We start from the raw sequence: 17,508 nt of genomic DNA on the forward strand, positions 1-17,508 counted from the left end.
CAGTAGAATGGATCCACCTGCGGGCTGTCTCCTACACACACACACACACACACACACACACACACAGAGTGCGGGCATGGAGTACTAAAGCGGCACACACTGGATTCCTACACGCGGTCAGCTGCTATTCTTGCCGTCCCCCTCGGCCTCCCAGGGGGCAAGGATTGTCTTGCCTGGAGCTCTGCTCCCCTATCCCACCCCAAGAATGAACGCCACTCCAGCAACGGGAGGGCCCCTTCCTTCGCCCAACTGGGAAGTCCTTCCTAGATCTACCCCAAGTCCTTTCCTTCCTTCCCAGGCCGGGACTGGGGGAGGGGGCGTTCCCTTTAAGGGAGGCGGGGGAGGGGGCTGCGGGCCGGCCCTCCTTCCGCCCCTCCCAGGGCCGCCCGGGGCCCCCAGTCCCGGGCCCGACGCCAGCGCATGCGCCCGCCTGTGGGCGCTGTCCCGGCAGCGAGGGCCGCGAGCGCACCGACCGACCGACGGACTGGCTGCCGGCCGGACAGACAGGGCAGCACAGGGAGCGGGGACGCGGCGGGACAGCGACATGGCCGGCCACATGCAGCAGCTGAGCGGGCGCGGGAACCCGGGGCCTGCGCCCTCGCCCTCCCGGGTCCCAGGCCCCTGCCCCGGCGCCTCGGAGCGGGTGGCGCTCAAGAAGGAGATCGGGCTGCTGAGCGCCTGCACCATCATCATCGGTGAGCTGAACTGAGGCGGGTGGGCGCCGGGCGGAGGCCAAATGAGGGGCGCAGCCGCTCCAACAGAGGGGCGCCCCGTCTCTGGGCGCTCGGACGGGTCTGCCTGGGGCACCTGCGGTCTGGCCTCAGAGCACGCAATGACCGCTCGCGGGGTCCAGGGTGCCAAAGCTCCGTGTCCGCATCTCCCAGCCGCCTGCACCTGGGGGAGTTTTGGGTCCCCTCCACGGCTGGACTCCTGACTCGAGTTTGCTGTGGGGCTTTTGCAAGAAAGTTACCCTCGGTTTCCTCATCTGTGAAATGGCCATGACTGCAGTCCTGCATTGAGCGGCAGGAACTTGAGGAGTGTGGGGGCTGGTCAGGCTGCAGCAGGCTGAGCTCCCCAAGTTCTGGACTGTGGGTCAGTCTGAGTCCCCACTGTGTGCAGGGTCCGGGTGCCACGCAGTGCAGTGACTTATTCTTGGAAAGCAGGAGGTCCTGTGGGTAGAGTGGACAAGCGCAGCCGGCACAGAGGGGACGGAGGTTCAGAGCACGCAATGACTGCGGGGCTTGGCAGCAAGACCCAGGAGAGGGGGCGGGTTAGCCAGCGACTGGAGGGAGGGGGCAGCCGTGGGCAGACGCAGCCTGCAGAAGGCCAGCCCGCTCCCCCGCTCCCTGGGCTGGGATCCCGGACAGATGGGGCAGACTCCAGTGTCCCCACCTGAGAATGGGTCCATGTCTTGCCTCCACGTTGGGGTTTCTGGGTAGGCAGTGAGCTCAGGGGTCATGGGAATGGTGGTGGTATTTTTCCATTCTCTGTCCCAAGTCATAGATACTGACTAATCCAGACTTGTTTCTTTGTCTACACAAGGTGCCTCTGAGCCCCTCCAGGAAGGGACAGGAGAGGTGGGTTGGGAAGAGGTGGGATGACTACCTGGGGCCTTGACTGTTCTCACCTTACCACCAGCCAGTCTTCCCAGTCCCTTGACAGTGGGAGCGCTTGTGTCTTCACCGCCCTCCCACCCTCAGATCCCTGGAGATGGAGAAAAGTGGGGGGGTCAGTAGGGCAGACCCAGGGTCTTCACCTCGTTCTCTTCCACCCCACCTTAGCAGCTCTTCACATCCAGAGTGGCCCCTGAACACAACCCCTGTCCAGGTCTCTCCACCATCCCACCCCCTCCCCGTAGAATGCTGTCTCCCAGAACCTGGTCCTGACCTGGCCCTGGGAGCTTCTTGACCTAGGATGCCCCTGCCTGACTGTCTGCTGGAAGGAAGGGCTGGTCCTGGAGATTTGGCCAGGGTGCTGATTAAAGCTTTTTCTTGACCCACACCCTCTCCAGGAGCTGTCCCCTGGGGAAGGGGAAGCTCACACATCATGGTTGAGTCACGGGATTGAGACCATGCCCAGAGCCAGCTATAAGCGCCAGGCAGGTGCAGAGAGACACACAGCTGTGCCCAGGCTCTTCAGCTAAGCTCACCATCCTTGACCTGCCTTCCTACTCTCCCCTCCCCACATCCCATCCTCCCCAAGTCACAGGGAGGCTGCCCAGCTCCTCTCTCCCCAGAAGGAGGCCCTGGTGGTGGTGGCGGTGCTGGGAGTAAAGAAGGCCAATTCCACCGTCACCCTGCCCCAGGACAGACCTGTAAGTTTCCCATGCAGCCCAAGTCTGCCTTGACAACTCCCCAACCCTTCAGTTTCTTCCTGCCGTGCCAAGTCTACTACCTTGGCCTCCAAACCTTGAAGACAGAGCCAGGGTAAAGGGCCACTTGGCCAACCAAGGATGGTGGATTCGGCTACAGAACCCAAGCCCGGGGCACTCAGCGGTGGTCTTGAGGAGCCATGGTCTTAGCCTGGCTTGGGGAGCTTTGGAGGGTTACAGCAGGCAAGAAGCTGGACGGTGCAGGAAAAAGCAAGGAGAGGTCAACCTCAACCAGAAGGTGATAGGAGGTGGGGACTGGACAAGGGAGGACTGGGCTGGGGTCTGCACACCCTCCACTCCTGATGTCCTAAGGGTCTCCCCTCCCCAGCCCACCCTACCTTTCTGCCCCAGGTGGGCTCACTCTCTCCACCAATACCTTGGGGATCCTGGTCAGAATCGAAAATGTCTGCAAGTGTCATATTTTCGCTTTAAAAGTCTTGAGAACTTGACATCCTCCTTCTTTCTTTTTGTCTAAGACAGAGTCTGACTCTGTCTCCCAGGCTGTAGTGCAGTGGCACAATCTCAGCTCATTTCGACCTCTGCCTCAGGGGTTCAAGTAGTTTTCCCGCATCAGCCTCCCGAGTAGCTGGGATTACAGGCACGCACCACCACACCCAGCTAATTTTTGTATTTTGAGTAGAGATGGGGTTTCACCATGTTGGCCAGGCTGGTTCCGAACTCCTGACCTCAAGTGATCTGCCTCCCTTGGCCTCCCAAAGTGCTGCTTCATAACCTACCTTGTTTGTTACTAGTTACTGAACATGTTATCTCCAAAACTTCCACATTGACCCTCCTAGAAGATTCTGTCACTCTGTCCCACATATACCCTCTGCTACAGCTCAAACTGGGAAATGAGGCTTTCCAGGATGGGAAGACCTGGGAGAGCGGGCTATGGCCGGTGTGAGACTCACATCAAGTGTGTTTTGGGTAGCGCCTGCCAGCCACCACAAGCACAGCTAGAAGGGAATTGGCCAGGCTGGAGGAGGTAGAGCTGGCTGAGGCAGGGGCTCTGCAGGACAGTCACATCCAATTATCTGTTCAGAAAAGCACCTCTTACCACTTTATGCAAACATGTTCTGGCTGGGTGTGGTGGCTCACGCCTGTAATCCCAGCACTTTGGGAGGCCTAGGTGGGCAGATCTCCTGAGGTCAGGAATTCAAGACCAGTCTGGCTAATGTGGTGAAACCCCCGTCTCTACTAAAAATACAAAAAATTAGCTACTCTGGAGGCTGAGGCTGGAGAATCGCTTGAACCCAGGAGGTGGAGGTTGCAGTGAGCACAGATGGAGCCATTTCACTCTAGCTTGAGCGACAAAAGGGAAATTCTATCTCAAAAAAAAAAAAAAAAGAGAGAGAGAGAGAGAGAGAGAGAGAGAGAAAAGAAAACATATTCTTCTTTTATTTCGTTTGAATCTCATGTCCACCTTGCAGGGTAGGAATTTTTATACCCATTTTACAGAGGTGGAAACTAAGGTTGGAAGCAAAATGATAGTACTCCAAGTGGTAGGCTTAGGGTTCGAAACCAGATTTGGACTTTATTCCCAGTCCAGTGCCCTTTATTATTTTATTTTATTTCTTTTCTTTTATTTTATTTTTGAGACAAGGTCTTGCTTTATGACACAAGCTATGGTGCAGTGGCATGATCATAGCTCACTGCAGCCTCGACCTCCCAGGTTCAAGCAATCCTCCCGCCTCAGCCTCCCAAGTAGCTGGAACCACAGGTGCCCACCACCACGCCTGGCCCATTTTTGTATTTTTTATAGAGACTGGGTTTTGCCATGTTGCCAGGCTGGTCTCAAATTCCTGGGTTCAAGTGATCCTCCCACCTCAACCTCCAAGAGTGTTAGAGTTACAGGTGGGAGCCACCGTGCCCGGCCCCAGTGCCCTTTATACTGCTCTGATGCTGGGCAAATTGGGGCCAGAGTCAGAGCCCTGGAGGGGGGAGGGTTGGGGACCGAGCTGGGAGCTTGTCCAACTAGGCTCCGCTGAGTTCCCACTCCACTATGGGCGGACAAACAGACAGCCCAGGGAGTCTGCCCCTCCCTCAGTGGCTGGACTCATAAGACCTCTCATACTGACCCAGCAACCTCAGCCAGCTCCCTCGCCGCATCCACAATCCAAGGAACACACCCACATCCTCCAAAGTGGGAGTCTCTCCCCGGGTCTGCTGACCAGGCCCTTCCTCTGCTCTCTCTTTGGCTTGAGAATCCAGCTCCTGCAAGGGTTTGTGGGTCAGATGTGTGTTCAGGGACTCAGGAGTTGACGTCATGAACCTCAGCTTCTCAGGAACCAATCCCTGCTCACCCAGCCTCAGCCAGGACCCTCCCTGGTCTCCAGGTGTGCAGGTGGCTGAGCTTCCCAGGAAGGCGGACCTCTGCAGAGCTCCAGCCCCTCCTCCCCGGGGCCCTGGGGAGGCATACAGCTATGTAGGGGCTTGCCTGTTTCCCACCACAGTCCTATTTACAGGTGGGAAAATTGAGGCTGCCACCCCCCCACCGGGGTCAGATGCATGCCGAGGGCATCTGACCCCGGGGCGGGTGGCAGCCTCAGTTTCTAACTATAATTTTGGGGGCCTGCCAGTTCTGGGCACACCCAGCCATCTATTCAACCACCACATACTGAATGGTGTCAGGCACTGACTTATGTGCCGGAGACATCACAGGGGTCAAGACAGACAAAATCCGTGTCCTGGAGCTGACATCCTGGTGTGGGAGTCTCACGAACAAGATGCACAAGCCCAGTGCGTGTCTTGTCAAGTGCTAAGACCAGACAGTCAAACCAGGAAGGAGGATGCAGACAGCGGGGCAGGGGATTTCAGGTCGAACTGCGGCTGGGTTCAGTGTGTGCGGGCATTGCCAACTGTGTTAAGGACACTGCCTTTTGCTCTCTGCCCGGTGGGAGGCCTGGATATTGAGCAGAGGGGTGATGGGGTTTGGTTTCCAGGGTTCACTCTGGAGAAGAGCCTGTAGGGGAGGAGGTGGGAGGAGGAAGGCCGGTCAGGAGGCTCTCTGGGTCTCTCGGGCAAGAGACCACGGTGGCTGAGGGCAGGGCGGTGGCCGTCGTGGTGTCAGAGGAGGTTCCGTTCTGGACGAGTTTGGAAGGTGACAGCCAAAGGATTTGTGATGGGATGGACGTTGGCTGGGGGAGAAACAGGAGTCATGGGTGACGCAAGGTTGTGGCCCAAGCAACCAGGAGGATGTTTTGCCATTTATTGATCAGGAAAGAGAGGAGCATTTTGGGGGCGAGGAGGTGAAAGTCAGGAATTCCGTTTTGATCATGGAAAGTCTGTCATGTCTGCTGCTGAGTGGTTCACTGCAGGTTTCATTTAGCAGAACGGTCCACGCTAGGGATATAAATTTAGGAGTTGCCAGCAGAAGCCAGGGTGATAGATGAGGTCTTCAAGAAACCATGGAAAGAAAAGAGAAGAGGCCTCAGGACTGAGCCCTGGGTACCCAGTGTCTAGAAGTCATGCAAGATAAGGGATTCTGAAGAGGAGAAGGGAGAAGCCAGTAAGATGAGGGGGTGGCCAGGAGGCTGAGTGACAGGCGAGCCACTGTCACATGTTGCTGATGAGTCAATATCGTGGCCAAGGGCTCAACTGTTGCATTCAGCAACGTGGCACTCACCAGCGACCATGACAAGCCTCGGCCAGGAGACAGGGCCCGGGCAAGGTTTGCTGGGCTAGGCTGGCTGGGCTGAATGAGCCGGAGAGGGCTGCACACTTCCGCCCATCCCCTGCCTCCAAAGAAAGTGGGTTAGGCTGGAGGTGGGTGCCGGCCAAGTGGCAGTTCCAGGCACATCCTGGATGTCCCCGCTCACCTCCTTGGGGTGCTGCCCAGACCTCAGTGGTCACAGGCTTCCTCCCAGAGAGAGGTACCTGACACAGGCTTACTGTGAGGATGTGAGGGCACCCGTGCGCTTGGGGGAGAGGCTTCACCCAGGTCGCAGCCGGCCCCAGCTGATCACCCCAGGGTGTTGGGGTCCCAGGTAGCTCAGGTCTTAGAGGAAAGATGGGGCTGCCTAGGGGGTCTCCAAGGGAGATGGCAGTGCATAGTGAGATACAAAAGCACTTCCCATGGCCTCTGAGGTGCCAGACAGAGTTGAGAATGCCCACATCAAATAAAAGAATCCCTTCCCAGCCATCGTCCAGGTATCATGGGCATGGGGCAATGTCTAGATTGCAGGGGCCAAAGTGGACAGGCAGGGAGAGCTTCCTGGAGGTAGTGTTGCTTCAGGGAGGCCAGTGAGCTGGGGAGAGACCTGCCACAGTCGGAGACAGGGCCCCTGAGCAGACAGGGCCCCTGAGCAGACCGTTCCCTTGGACCAGCCCAGATATGCAGGGTGCATCCTCCCTGCTGAAGTCAGGGTTGGACTAGCCCTCTGCTGCCCCCTAGCCCAGTGGCCCCACCTGGCAGATGGGGAAACTGAGGCTTGAAAGGGCAGCACTGGCCTGAAGTCCAGAATGTGCTTCAAGGCATGAGGACAGGTGCCAGTATCCTGGCCCGACAGGCCCTCCCTGCCCCTCCCCGAGTCAGACTGCACATTCCCCACGCGCATACCCCAGGAGGTAGCTCGCTTTGTGACTTGACCTCCACGGGCCGCCCCTGTGACCTCCGTAATCTGCCGCTGCCTCCAGAAATAGGTCAGCGCGCACCGCAGTGGCCGTGGGGAACAATGGTCCTTTGTTCGTTCCTCCGAGGAGCCCAGTAAGCCCCATCAGGCCAAACATCTTAATGTGATGAAAGCCACCCAGCAAAGGCTCAGGGAAGAGGGGTGGGTGGCGGAGACTCTAGGAAGGCCGGCTTATGGGGCACTCGCTTCCTCACCTACCTGCCCAGAGCTCCAACCCCCAGGGGACCTGCAGGGCCCACCAAGCTGTCATTCCACTGGGTGGACAGGAAATGTGGAGGCCTCAGACCCCACATCCCTCTGGTCACCCATGGATCAGACACCCAACAGGGCTCAGTGGTATCTCCAGGCCATCCCGCGCCCCCTCATCCTGTTCCGCCCTGAGTTCCTGCCCCTCTAAACCAGGTTCCCCAAGGCCTTGGCTTCTTCATTGCTGCTCCCCAAATCAGGTAGATCCGCTTGGCCGGAATACAGGGTCTGGAAGGGAGACCTCCCACGCCACTGGGAAGGACTGAGCAGGAACCCCAGCAGCCCCCTTCTAGCTCCACCGATCTGGTCTGGGGCGGTGGCTCATGCCTGTAATCCCAGGACTTTGGGAGGCCGAGGTGGGTGAATCACTTGAGGCCAGGAGTTCAAGACCAGCCTGGTCAGCATGGCGAAATCCCGTCTCTACTAAAAAAAAAAAAAAAAAAAAAAAAAGAAATCCACTGGTTCCTCCCACACCTCTCCTGTAATCACTGGAGCATTGATGGGGGCCCCCAGCCCTGTCCACAGCCCCCTCCCTCCTCCATACCCAAGCCTGAGGTCCCGGCTGCTTCATGCAGTGCCCCACCCACCCTTCACTGCTGGCAGCAGCCAGTGAGGGGGTGTGATGCGATTTTTCTGCCACCTTCACACATGATCCTGGGGCCAATGCGACAAGTGGTCTAGGCCCAGAGGGAGAAACCCCTGGGACCCCAGAGACACTGACTAACGAAGGTGGTCCTTTGAGCCTCAAAGGAGGAAGTCTTGAACTGTGGCCTGAGGCCATGAATTCAAAACAATAGTGGCTTCCCCTCCCCCATGGAGCTCAGTATTGGAGTCTTCAGCCACTGGGCACAAGGCTTATGATACGGCCCTGGAAGAGAGGGTGCCAGGTGTGGCTTCCCCCGGAGCCCCACCCAGGAGGCCCCGCCTGGCAGACGTATGGCGGGCTCTCTGCAGGGTGGGTGGCTCAGAGCCTGGGATGTTCCCCACGTGAGCATGCTCAGCTCCTTCCAAGGCCACCCAGCCCCCGCTGGCTTCCAACCTCCCTGGCTTTCTACAAATCCCACTCCGCCAGGTCCTGAGAACAGAGGCCCTGCTGGCAGATGGAGGGAACTCAAAGGCCCTTTAGAAACCTTACAGCCCACCCAGGCCCGGGCCCCTCTGCTAGATGAGGGAGGCGCTTCTCTACCCCCAGAAATAGACTAAGGGTACAGCTTATCTCTGGGGGTTGGGGCACAGGAATTAGTTCATCCTTATCTGGATGTATTTAGGGCTCCTGGGATGTGACCGGAAAACCGAGTGGGGTGTCGTAGCTGTCCAGACTGGAAATCTGTGTCGGTGGGGGGTGGGGGCAGTGGGGGAGCACCGTGGACAAGGACTGAATGCAAATTGGCAGCTACAACGGTGTCCTTATCCAGCCCCCTGCGGGCCCGGCAGGTGGAGGAGGCGGGCCCTGCTCTGAGGGAGATGGAGCTGTCCTCCCAGGACAGGGTCTGCTGTGGCCATTGCATGGGGGCTGAGCCGCTGGTCTCACCAGGGCTATTTGTTCACAAGGCCTGAGTTTCCGGGTTTATTTCTTCTTGGACAGGCCCTACTGCAGCTCTCCAGTGAGGTTACCTGATTCCCGTGCACAGACGGTGAGACCCATATAGCCCAGAACGTTGTCCCTCTTCGTGGAGCTCAGGGCTCAGCAGGCACTCAAGAGTCTTGCTCATCCCGGGAACCTGCTCTACAGACCATAGCTGGCCCCTCTGAACGTTTCCCAGCGTGTCAGAAAGCAGACGGGTCAGGCACAGTGGCTCTTGCCTGTAATCCCAGCACTTTGGGAGGCCTAAGTGGGTAGATCAATTGAGCCCAAGAGTTCGAGACCACGCTGGGCAACATAGCGGGACCCCCCAACTCTACAATTTTTTTTTTTTTTAATTAGCCAGATGTAGCGGCACTCACCTGTAATCCTAGGCAAGAAGGGAGGATCACTTAAGCCCAGGAGTTGCAGACCAGCCTGGGCAATATGAGACCCTGTCTCTACAAAAAGTAAAAAAAAAAAAAAGAAAAAAAGAAAAAAAAATTAGCTGGGTGTGGTGATACACCTGGAGTCCCAGTTACTAGGGAGACTGAGGTGGGAGAATCTCTTGAGCCCAGAGTTCCAGGCTTCAGTGAGCTATGATCATGCCACTGCACTCTAGCCAGGGTGACAGAGCAAAACCCTCTCTGAAAGAAAGAAAGAAGTCTGGGCGTGGTGACTCATGCCTGTAATCCCAGCACTTTAGGAGGCTGAGGCAGCTAGATCACTCGAGGTTAGGAGTTCGAGACCAACCTGATCAACATGGTGAAACCCCATCTCTACTTAAAAAAAAAAAAAAAATTAGCTAGGCATAGTGGCTCACACCTGTAATCCCAGCTACTCAGAAGGCTGAGGCAGGAGAATTGCTTGAACCTGGGACCAGAGGTTGCAGTGAGCCAAGATCACGCCATTGCACTCCAGCCTGGGCAACAAGAGTGAAGCTGTCTCAAAAAAAAAAAAAGGAAAGAATAGAGGGAGGGAGGGAAAGGAAGAAAGAAAGTGAAATAGGAAGAGGATCCCAAACCCGATGTGGTCAAGGAGGGCTTCATGGAGGAGATGCTACTTCCTGAGCCACTCCATGAGTTTGGACTTTGGTTAGTGGGAAAATGGCAGGAGAGTGGTCAAAATCCTGCGTTAGGGGCCAGCTCTGGCCAGCGGGCTGGAAGCAGGACAAGTGGCTGCAGGTTGATACGCCTGGGACTCTGAGGCAGACGTGAGGGCTGAGCATGGATCTTGTGAGGTCCCTGGGGAGCCACTGTCTGCCGTCGCTCAGGTGGTTCAGCCTCCTCACTTTGCCGGCCCCACCTCACAGGGGCAATGGAGGGCTGAGGAAGTCAGACAGGTCCCATCTCTGGCAGAGGGGCCTGGGCAGCTGGATGAGGTGACATTTCCCATGTCAGGGACTGAGGAAGAAGTAGATGATGAGCCCAGAACGGCACTTGCTGAGCTTGAGGCCAGTGGCATCTCACACCTCCAGCCTACCTCCTTCCTCCTCCTCCAGGAAGCACCCCAGGCTCTCTTCCTCCTGGTGGCAGGCAGATCCCCATACGAAGGCCAGGCTGTGAAGGGAACCCCAGGCCTGACGCCTCCCCATCTCTCCCCACACAGGGAACATCATCGGCTCGGGCATCTTCATCTCACCCAAGGGGGTCCTGGAGCACTCAGGCTCTGTGGGTCTGGCCCTGTTCGTCTGGGTCCTGGGTGGGGGCGTGACGGCTCTGGGCTCCCTCTGCTATGCAGAGCTGGGAGTTGCCATCCCTAAGTCCGGTGGGGACTACGCCTACGTCACAGAGATCTTCGGGGGCCTGGCTGGGTGAGTGCGGGGCACTGGTGGGCAGGGGGACACCCTCTCGGGAATGGGATGGCCAGCTGAGTCCTGGCCTCAGTTTCCACTCCTGCTTCCAGCTTCCTAGGGAGGTCGTGGTGGTGGATGGAGAGGCGTGGGAGTGCTAGACAGCCTTCTGAGGCCAGGGCAGTTGGCACTGAGGCCCATGCCACTGATGTGTGCTGGGCACTCCTGCAGGCCCCTGGGCCTCTGTTGATCTTGTTTCAAATAGAGGTCCCTTTGGACCCCACCCCCTGCCTTGTACTTAGGGACGGGGGACTCTTATTCTCTGAAACCCCTAGGTAATGTGAGTGCCCAGCCAAGGAAGGGTCTCGATTTTGGTAAACCCATATGTTACATGAGGAGCGAGGAGGGATGTGCGATATTCTTATCATACACCCTGTAAGATGTCCTCCCCCCACCTCCTTTTTTTTCTTGGAGACAGTGTTTTGCTCTTTTTGTCCAGGCTGGAGTGCAATGGCGTGATCTCGGCTCACCGCAACCTCCGCCTCCCGGGTTCAGGCAATTCTCCTGCCTCAGCCTCCTGAGTAGCTGGGATTACAGGCACGCACCACCATGCCCAGCTAATTTTTTTTGTATTTTTAGTAGAGACAGCGTTGCACCATGTTGGTTGGCCAGGCTGGTCTCGAACTCCTGACCTCAAGTGATGCAGCCTCAGCCTCCCAAGTGCTGGGATTACAGGCATGAGCCACCATGCCCGGCCAGAGGTCCCCTTTCCATAGCACCTTGCTGTTCTTCCTTCATTCACCAGGGAGCATTTGCTGACCACCTACTGTGAGCCTAGGGCTGGGAGGCAGAGATAGAAAGGTCTGCCCCTGTCCCCAAACTGCTCACAGAACAGCGAGGAAGCAGCCCCTTAAATGGGATTAAGGCCTGGAGGAGCCTTGCTTTGAGAGTGGATATAAGAGGCAGCAGCCACCCAGCAAAGAGAGCAGTGCGCCTCCTAGGAAGGACTCCCAGGAAAGCAGTGTTTGCCCCGAGGCTGGGGGGAAGAGGAAGATTTTCCCCACCTGGACTAGCTGACCGGTGAGGAAGGCATCCCGGCACTGGGGAAGCATGAACAGAGGGTATGGTGGCCCAGGTGTGCTCAGGGAGTCTGCTGCAGCTAGAGGTGAGGTCACGGTGGGTTCACGGCAGGCGCCGGGGCTTGAAGAGCATCGGGGGATTGAAGCTGTTGTATCTGTCCAGCTGAGTTGTGCCAAGAGCCACAAAGGTACAGGCAGATTCTAAAATCATTTAGAAGCCTGATTCAAGGAGATGGGGCAGCCAGCATAGCACAGGGAGAGGGGGGGTGGCACCCACTTTCCTACTGAGAGGCTCCTAGATGTTCTGGAGCTCAGAGGAAAAATCTGGGCTGAAATGTACAAAGTTTGTACTGAGGGATATGGGCCAGGGGCCCTTAACTGGGCAGCCTTGGATGGGGGGACCTGCTAGGGCTTGCACGCCGCTGTGGGTACGTCTGTGGTGCTCTCCTCTGGAGAGGGGGTCCTCAAAGGGGCTGGGACTCAGAAAACAGAAGAATCATGCTTCAGGCCTGGAGAGGACATTGGGAGGGAGAAGAGGGCCAGGGCCTCATCCCTGAGTATCCAACCTGCAGCGCTGGGCAGAGGGGATGCCTAGGAGGAGGGGGCCACGGAGCTAGGATGTCCCAGAAGCCGGGCAAGGGGCAGGTGATCCAGAGGCGGCTGGCATCCCCGATGAGGCAGTCCTTTCCCTGGAGGGCTGGCCAGGGGCCACAGCTCAGAATCACCCATCTTCAGCCACAGGACTCTGCTAGAGCCAGGGCTAAAGCTGAGAGGTCTAGGGACAGGGACCCCAGCTCGGGAAACAGACTGTGTCCAAGGGTGGGGGGTGGGGCGTTGTAGTCATCATTAGAAAGGTGTTTGGTGCCCATGTGGTTCCCAGCACCTGCCCCGCGGCAGCTCTGTCAACATTGAAGTATGAATAATGCCTTCTCTGTTGAAAGTCTGTACACGCAGCCATGAGACCTCAACAGGGTTAACCTTGCCTCCCTGGACCAGTGCGGGCCTCTGGTCCCTTCACCAGCCCCGAGCTGCCGGGCCCAGGGCAGCCCTGCTGCACACATCAGGGCCGGGTTGGCCGGAAAGGGCTCTAGGCGGCCTGAGCCCCTCGCGCCCCCGCTCCTTCCAGCTTTCTGCTGCTCTGGAGTGCGGTCCTCATCATGTACCCCACCAGCCTGGCCGTCATCTCCATGACCTTCTCCAACTACGTGCTGCAGCCCGTGTTCCCCAACTGCATCCCCCCCGCCGCAGCCTCCCGGATGCTGTCCATGGCCTGCCTGAGTAAGCATCACCCTTGGGCCTCTCCCCAGACCAGCTGCCTGCCCGGGCGGCCCCACCCTGCCCAGAGCAGGACAGCGGGGTGAGATTTTCCCTTCGAGTCTAGGGTTCTTGCATTCCAACTGCTGCAGAATGTTCTCGGGCCACCTGGGCTGGACTTGGCCGTGGTCCACTGTGAAAGGTCCCAGCCTCGGTGCCCACCCTCACCTTCTCTCCACAGTGCTCCTGACGTGGGTGAACAGCTCCAGCGTGCGCTGGGCCACGCGCATCCAGGATGTATTCACAGGCGGGAAGCTGCTGGCCTTGTCTCTCATCATTGGCGTGGGCCTTCTCCAGATCTTCCAAGGTAGGGCCGAGTGGGGGTGAGGGCCGGGCTGGGGAGACGGTGCTGACCCCTGACTTCTGGGCCCCCCAGGACATTTCGAGGAGCTGAGGCCCAGCAATGCCTTTGCTTTCTGGATGACGCCCTCCGTGGGACACCTGGCCCTGGCCTTCCTCCAGGGCTCCTTCGCCTTCAGTGGCTGGAACTTCCTCAACTATGTCACCGAGGAGATGGTTGACGCCCGAAAGTGAGTGGGGCCCCTGACCAGGCCCTGGGAAATAGCCAGGCCCTCTGATGGAAGAGGCAGCCTCTCTGCCCAGCCCCACTGCCACCTGCGGCTCAGGCTGGTCATCGGTGTCCCATGCCTGCTGCCCTGGAAAGAAAGCCGGTGGGTGGGGGGTGGGGGAGCTTGCATTCTAGCCCAGCCCTGTTCTCTCGGGCCATGGACACGTCACAGCCCCTTGCAGGGCCTCAGAAAGGCTGAATATCGTCATCCTGCTGTAAATAGATCCAGAGATTTGCATTTGGCCTAAAATGATGCATATGCACACAATATGGTCCCTACGAGTGAAGCCAATGACTGCGTCTGATGCTCAGCCAGCGATCCCAACAGCAAACCTTTGCAGCCGAGCAGCTGGGACTGGAGAGTTCCAGGAAGACCCTTGGTCTTCGGAGTGGGCTCTGGGGCCATTTTGGGGAATTTTCCAGGCTGATTTTGCTGTATGCAATTTCATCATCCTCAAGATGTGATGAGGCCCCTCCCCCATCTCCCATCCTGTGTCCAGGTGGGGGTGGTGGGGAAGGTCAGACAGCAGCATCCCTGTGTCTTGGGCAGCAATACCCCCTTTCCTGCCCCAACACCCTCAGCAGACACAAGACATAGAGACTATCAGCTGCTCCCGTGGCTGGGTCTCCGGGGCCCTGCACCCTCAGGAGCTGACCCTGACGCATTCCACTGCCTGCCCCCAGGAACCTACCTCGTGCCATTTTCATCTCCATCCCACTGGTGACCTTCGTGTACACCTTCACCAACATCGCTTACTTCACGGCCATGTCCCCCCAGGAGCTGCTCTCGTCCAATGCGGTGGCTGTGGTGAGTGGTCCCTTGCTCGGTCCCCGGCTCCTGCCCAGGCCCCTGCCCCAGCCTCACACACGGCCTCTCTCCTGTGCCCACTCAGACCTTCGGGGAGAAGCTGCTGGGCTACTTTTCTTGGGTCATGCCCGTCTCCGTGGCACTGTCAACCTTCGGAGGGATCAATGGCTACCTGTTCACCTCCTCCAGGTAACTGCACTGGGGGAAGAGGTGGGCATGGGGAGGGAAGGCTGGGGCGCAGCTGTGTGCCAGTCATGCCAGGGGCCAGAGGAAGGGAAACCTGCCGGGAGAAGAGTCCGCCTGAAGCTGGGGTGATGATCCCACCGGTAACAAGTGTCTGATCACAACTGGGAAGCAAAGCAAGAGGGAGGCGGGTTGGATGAGGGGAAGAACTGCCCAGTGGGGGATCAGAGAGGGAGGTCAGAAGCAACAACTTCAGAGGAATAGCAGGTCCGGAGCCGAGACCCAGGATGTGGCCGGTGCCCATCTCTGTCCCCGATGTTAGGCTGTGCTTCTCTGGAGCCCGAGAGGGGCACCTGCCCAGCCTGCTGGCCATGATCCATGTCAGACGCTGCACCCCTATCCCCGCCCTCCTCGTCTGTGTAAGTTGGGGAACCTGGGCTAGGCAGGGAGTGGAGGCAGGGCTACCCGGCAACGAGGGACCTTCCGGGTAATGGCAGGGATGAGCCATTCCGGGGCAGGGGTGTGGGGTGGGACCAGGGCTTATCCTGCAGGGGCAACAGGAGGCAGGCTGGGGGCTGGCCGTCAGCCCCAGGTCCTCTCCCAGTGCGGGGCCACGGCCATCATCATGCTCGTGGGCGACACATACACGCTCATCAACTACGTGTCCTTCATCAACTACCTCTGCTACGGCGTCACCATCCTGGGCCTGCTGCTGCTGCGCTGGAGGCGGCCGGCACTCCACAGGCCTATCAAGGTAAGGCCCCTGGGATGGCTGGCCCCTGTGCCGGGCGCTGCCAGAGCCACCCCTGCATCCACAGTGGGCATCAGGGGCAGGTGGGGCGGGAGGTGCCAGCTTTTGCGGAGTGTTGGGCCCTGCTCAGGGCTCTCCTTGCACTGAGGCACCCACTCTTCACAGCAGCCCCATGCGGTCAGTGCTTTGAATGCTCCCAGTGTATAGACAGGGACAGTGTGAGGCTCAGGGCCGTGCGCAGGGGCTCATGCCTATCCCAGCCCTTTGGGAGGCCGAGGTGGGAGGATGGCTTGAGCCCAGGAGTTTGAGACTAGCCTGGGCAACATAATGAGACCTCCTCTCTGCAAAAAAAAAAAATCAAAAATTAAAGGATTAGCCTGGGGTGGTGGTGTGAGCCTGTGGTCCCAGCTACTTGGGAGGCTGACGTGGGAGAATCGCTTGAGCCTGGGAGGTCAAGGCTGCAGTGAGTGCTGCTAGGGCCACTGCACTCCAACCTGGGCCACAGAGGGAGACCCTTCCTCTAAAATAATTAAAGAAAACAAGACTCGGGAGCTGTTCAAGGTCACAAAGGCTGCCGGGATTCCATGAGCCCACACAAACACAGAAGACCACAGCCTGAGCTAAAAGCAAAGCCCCCCTGGGCTCAGTGGTTCACACCCATAATCCCAGCACTTTGGGAGGCCAAGGCAGGCGGATCACAAGGTCAGGAGATTGAGAATCAGCCTGGTCAACATGGTGAAACCCCATCTCTACTAAAAAATACAAAAATTAGCTGACTGTGGTGTCATATGCCCATAGTCCCAGTTACTCAGGAGGCTGAGGCAGGAGAATCGCTTGAACTAGGGAGGTGGAGGTTGCAGTGAGCCGAGATCATGCCACTGCACTCCAGCCTGGCAACAGAGCGAGACTCCATCTCAAAATAAAAAAAAAAAAGTAGCCGGGCGCGGTGGCTCAAGCCTGTAATCCCAGCACTTTGGGAGGCCGAGGCGGGTGGATCACGAGGTCGAGAGATCGAGACCATCCTGGTCAACATGGTGAAACCCCGTCTCACTAAAAATACAGAAAATTAGCTGGGCATGGTGGCACGTGCCTGTAATCCCAGCTACTCAGGAGGCTGAGGCAGGAGAATTGCCTGAACCCAGGAGGCGGAGGTTGCGGTGAGCCGAGATCATGCCACTGCACTCCAGCCTGGCAACAGAGCGAGACTCCATCTCAAAATAAAAAAAAAAAAAAAAAGTAAAGCCCCCCACGATGTGTATATAAATCCTTAAGTGGAGAAGTGCTCAGTGCCTGAAATGTAAAACACCAAAAAATCACTGACCTCCAGCCAAGTGCAAGCGTCAGGTCCACAGACAACCTCTGGGTGGAGCTCTGCGCCACTGAGACTTTGAAACGTCTTCAGCAAAACTGGCCAATGGCCCGACCCACGAATTGGCCTCCAAAACACTGGCTTGTCACCAAGAGGGGGTGTAGTTGAGTGCAATTGCAATTCAGGCCCCAGCTCCCAGGGAAGGGAGGAAACGCCCCCGAGGGTCGGAGGTGCAGAGAGCTGGGGTCTCTGCCCTATCGGTGTTCCTGCTACCCCTTCCCCAGGTGAACCTTCTCATCCCCGTGGCCTACTTGGTCTTCTGGGCCTTCCTGCTGGTCTTCAGCTTCGTCTCAGAGCCCATGGTCTGTGGGGTTGGCGTCATCATCATCCTGACGGGGGTGCCCATTTTCTTTCTGGGAGTGTTCTGGAGAAGCAAACCGAAGTGTGTGCACAGACTCACAGGTGAGCCAGGCAGCCACAGGTCACGTGGCACAGGGGGCGGGGCCCGCGGACCAGACCTCCTTCTTACAGTCTCACCCAGAGCTGGGTGTCAAGCAGCTGAGGTGGGAACACAGAGCCCAGTCGCCGCCAAATGGCCCTCCCCAAGATGTACCCCAAGTTTCCAGAATCCACGTGTACTGACGGAGCAGCTCCCTGAAAATCCCTGCCCAACGGGAGGTGTCCAGAGCTGGGGGTCACCTCTATCCCACGAGGTCAGGGCCCAAGGTCCATCTGTCTGTCCTCAGAGTCCATGACACGCTGGGGCCAGGAGCTGTGTTTCGTGGTCTACCCCCAGGATGCCCCCGAGGAAGAGGAGAATGGCCCCTGCCCACCCTCCCCACTGCCCGCCACAGACAAGCCCTTGAAGCCACAATGAGATGTTTGTAGAGACTGA

At 58.0% G+C, this 17,508-nt stretch overlaps 1 protein-coding gene across 1 annotated transcript; it reads left to right on the forward strand.

Moving 5' to 3' along the window:
• Positions 1 to 397: 397 nt before the first annotated feature.
• SLC7A10 (solute carrier family 7 member 10) lies at positions 398 to 17,490 on the forward strand. The gene is made up of 11 exons (XM_003937319.3): positions 398 to 695; positions 10,418 to 10,622; positions 12,807 to 12,958; positions 13,176 to 13,301; positions 13,371 to 13,524; positions 14,247 to 14,370; positions 14,456 to 14,559; positions 14,876 to 14,972; positions 15,158 to 15,307; positions 16,898 to 17,075; positions 17,360 to 17,490. The coding sequence occupies exons 1-11, from the start codon at positions 545 to 547 to the stop codon at positions 17,488 to 17,490; spliced, it is 1,572 nt and encodes a 523-aa protein (XP_003937368.1). The 5' UTR covers positions 398 to 544.
• Positions 17,491 to 17,508: the final 18 nt, after the last annotated feature.

Source organism: Saimiri boliviensis, chromosome 14, assembly GCF_048565385.1.
Source record: "Saimiri boliviensis isolate mSaiBol1 chromosome 14, mSaiBol1.pri, whole genome shotgun sequence".
NCBI lineage: Eukaryota > Metazoa > Chordata > Mammalia > Primates > Cebidae > Saimiri > Saimiri boliviensis.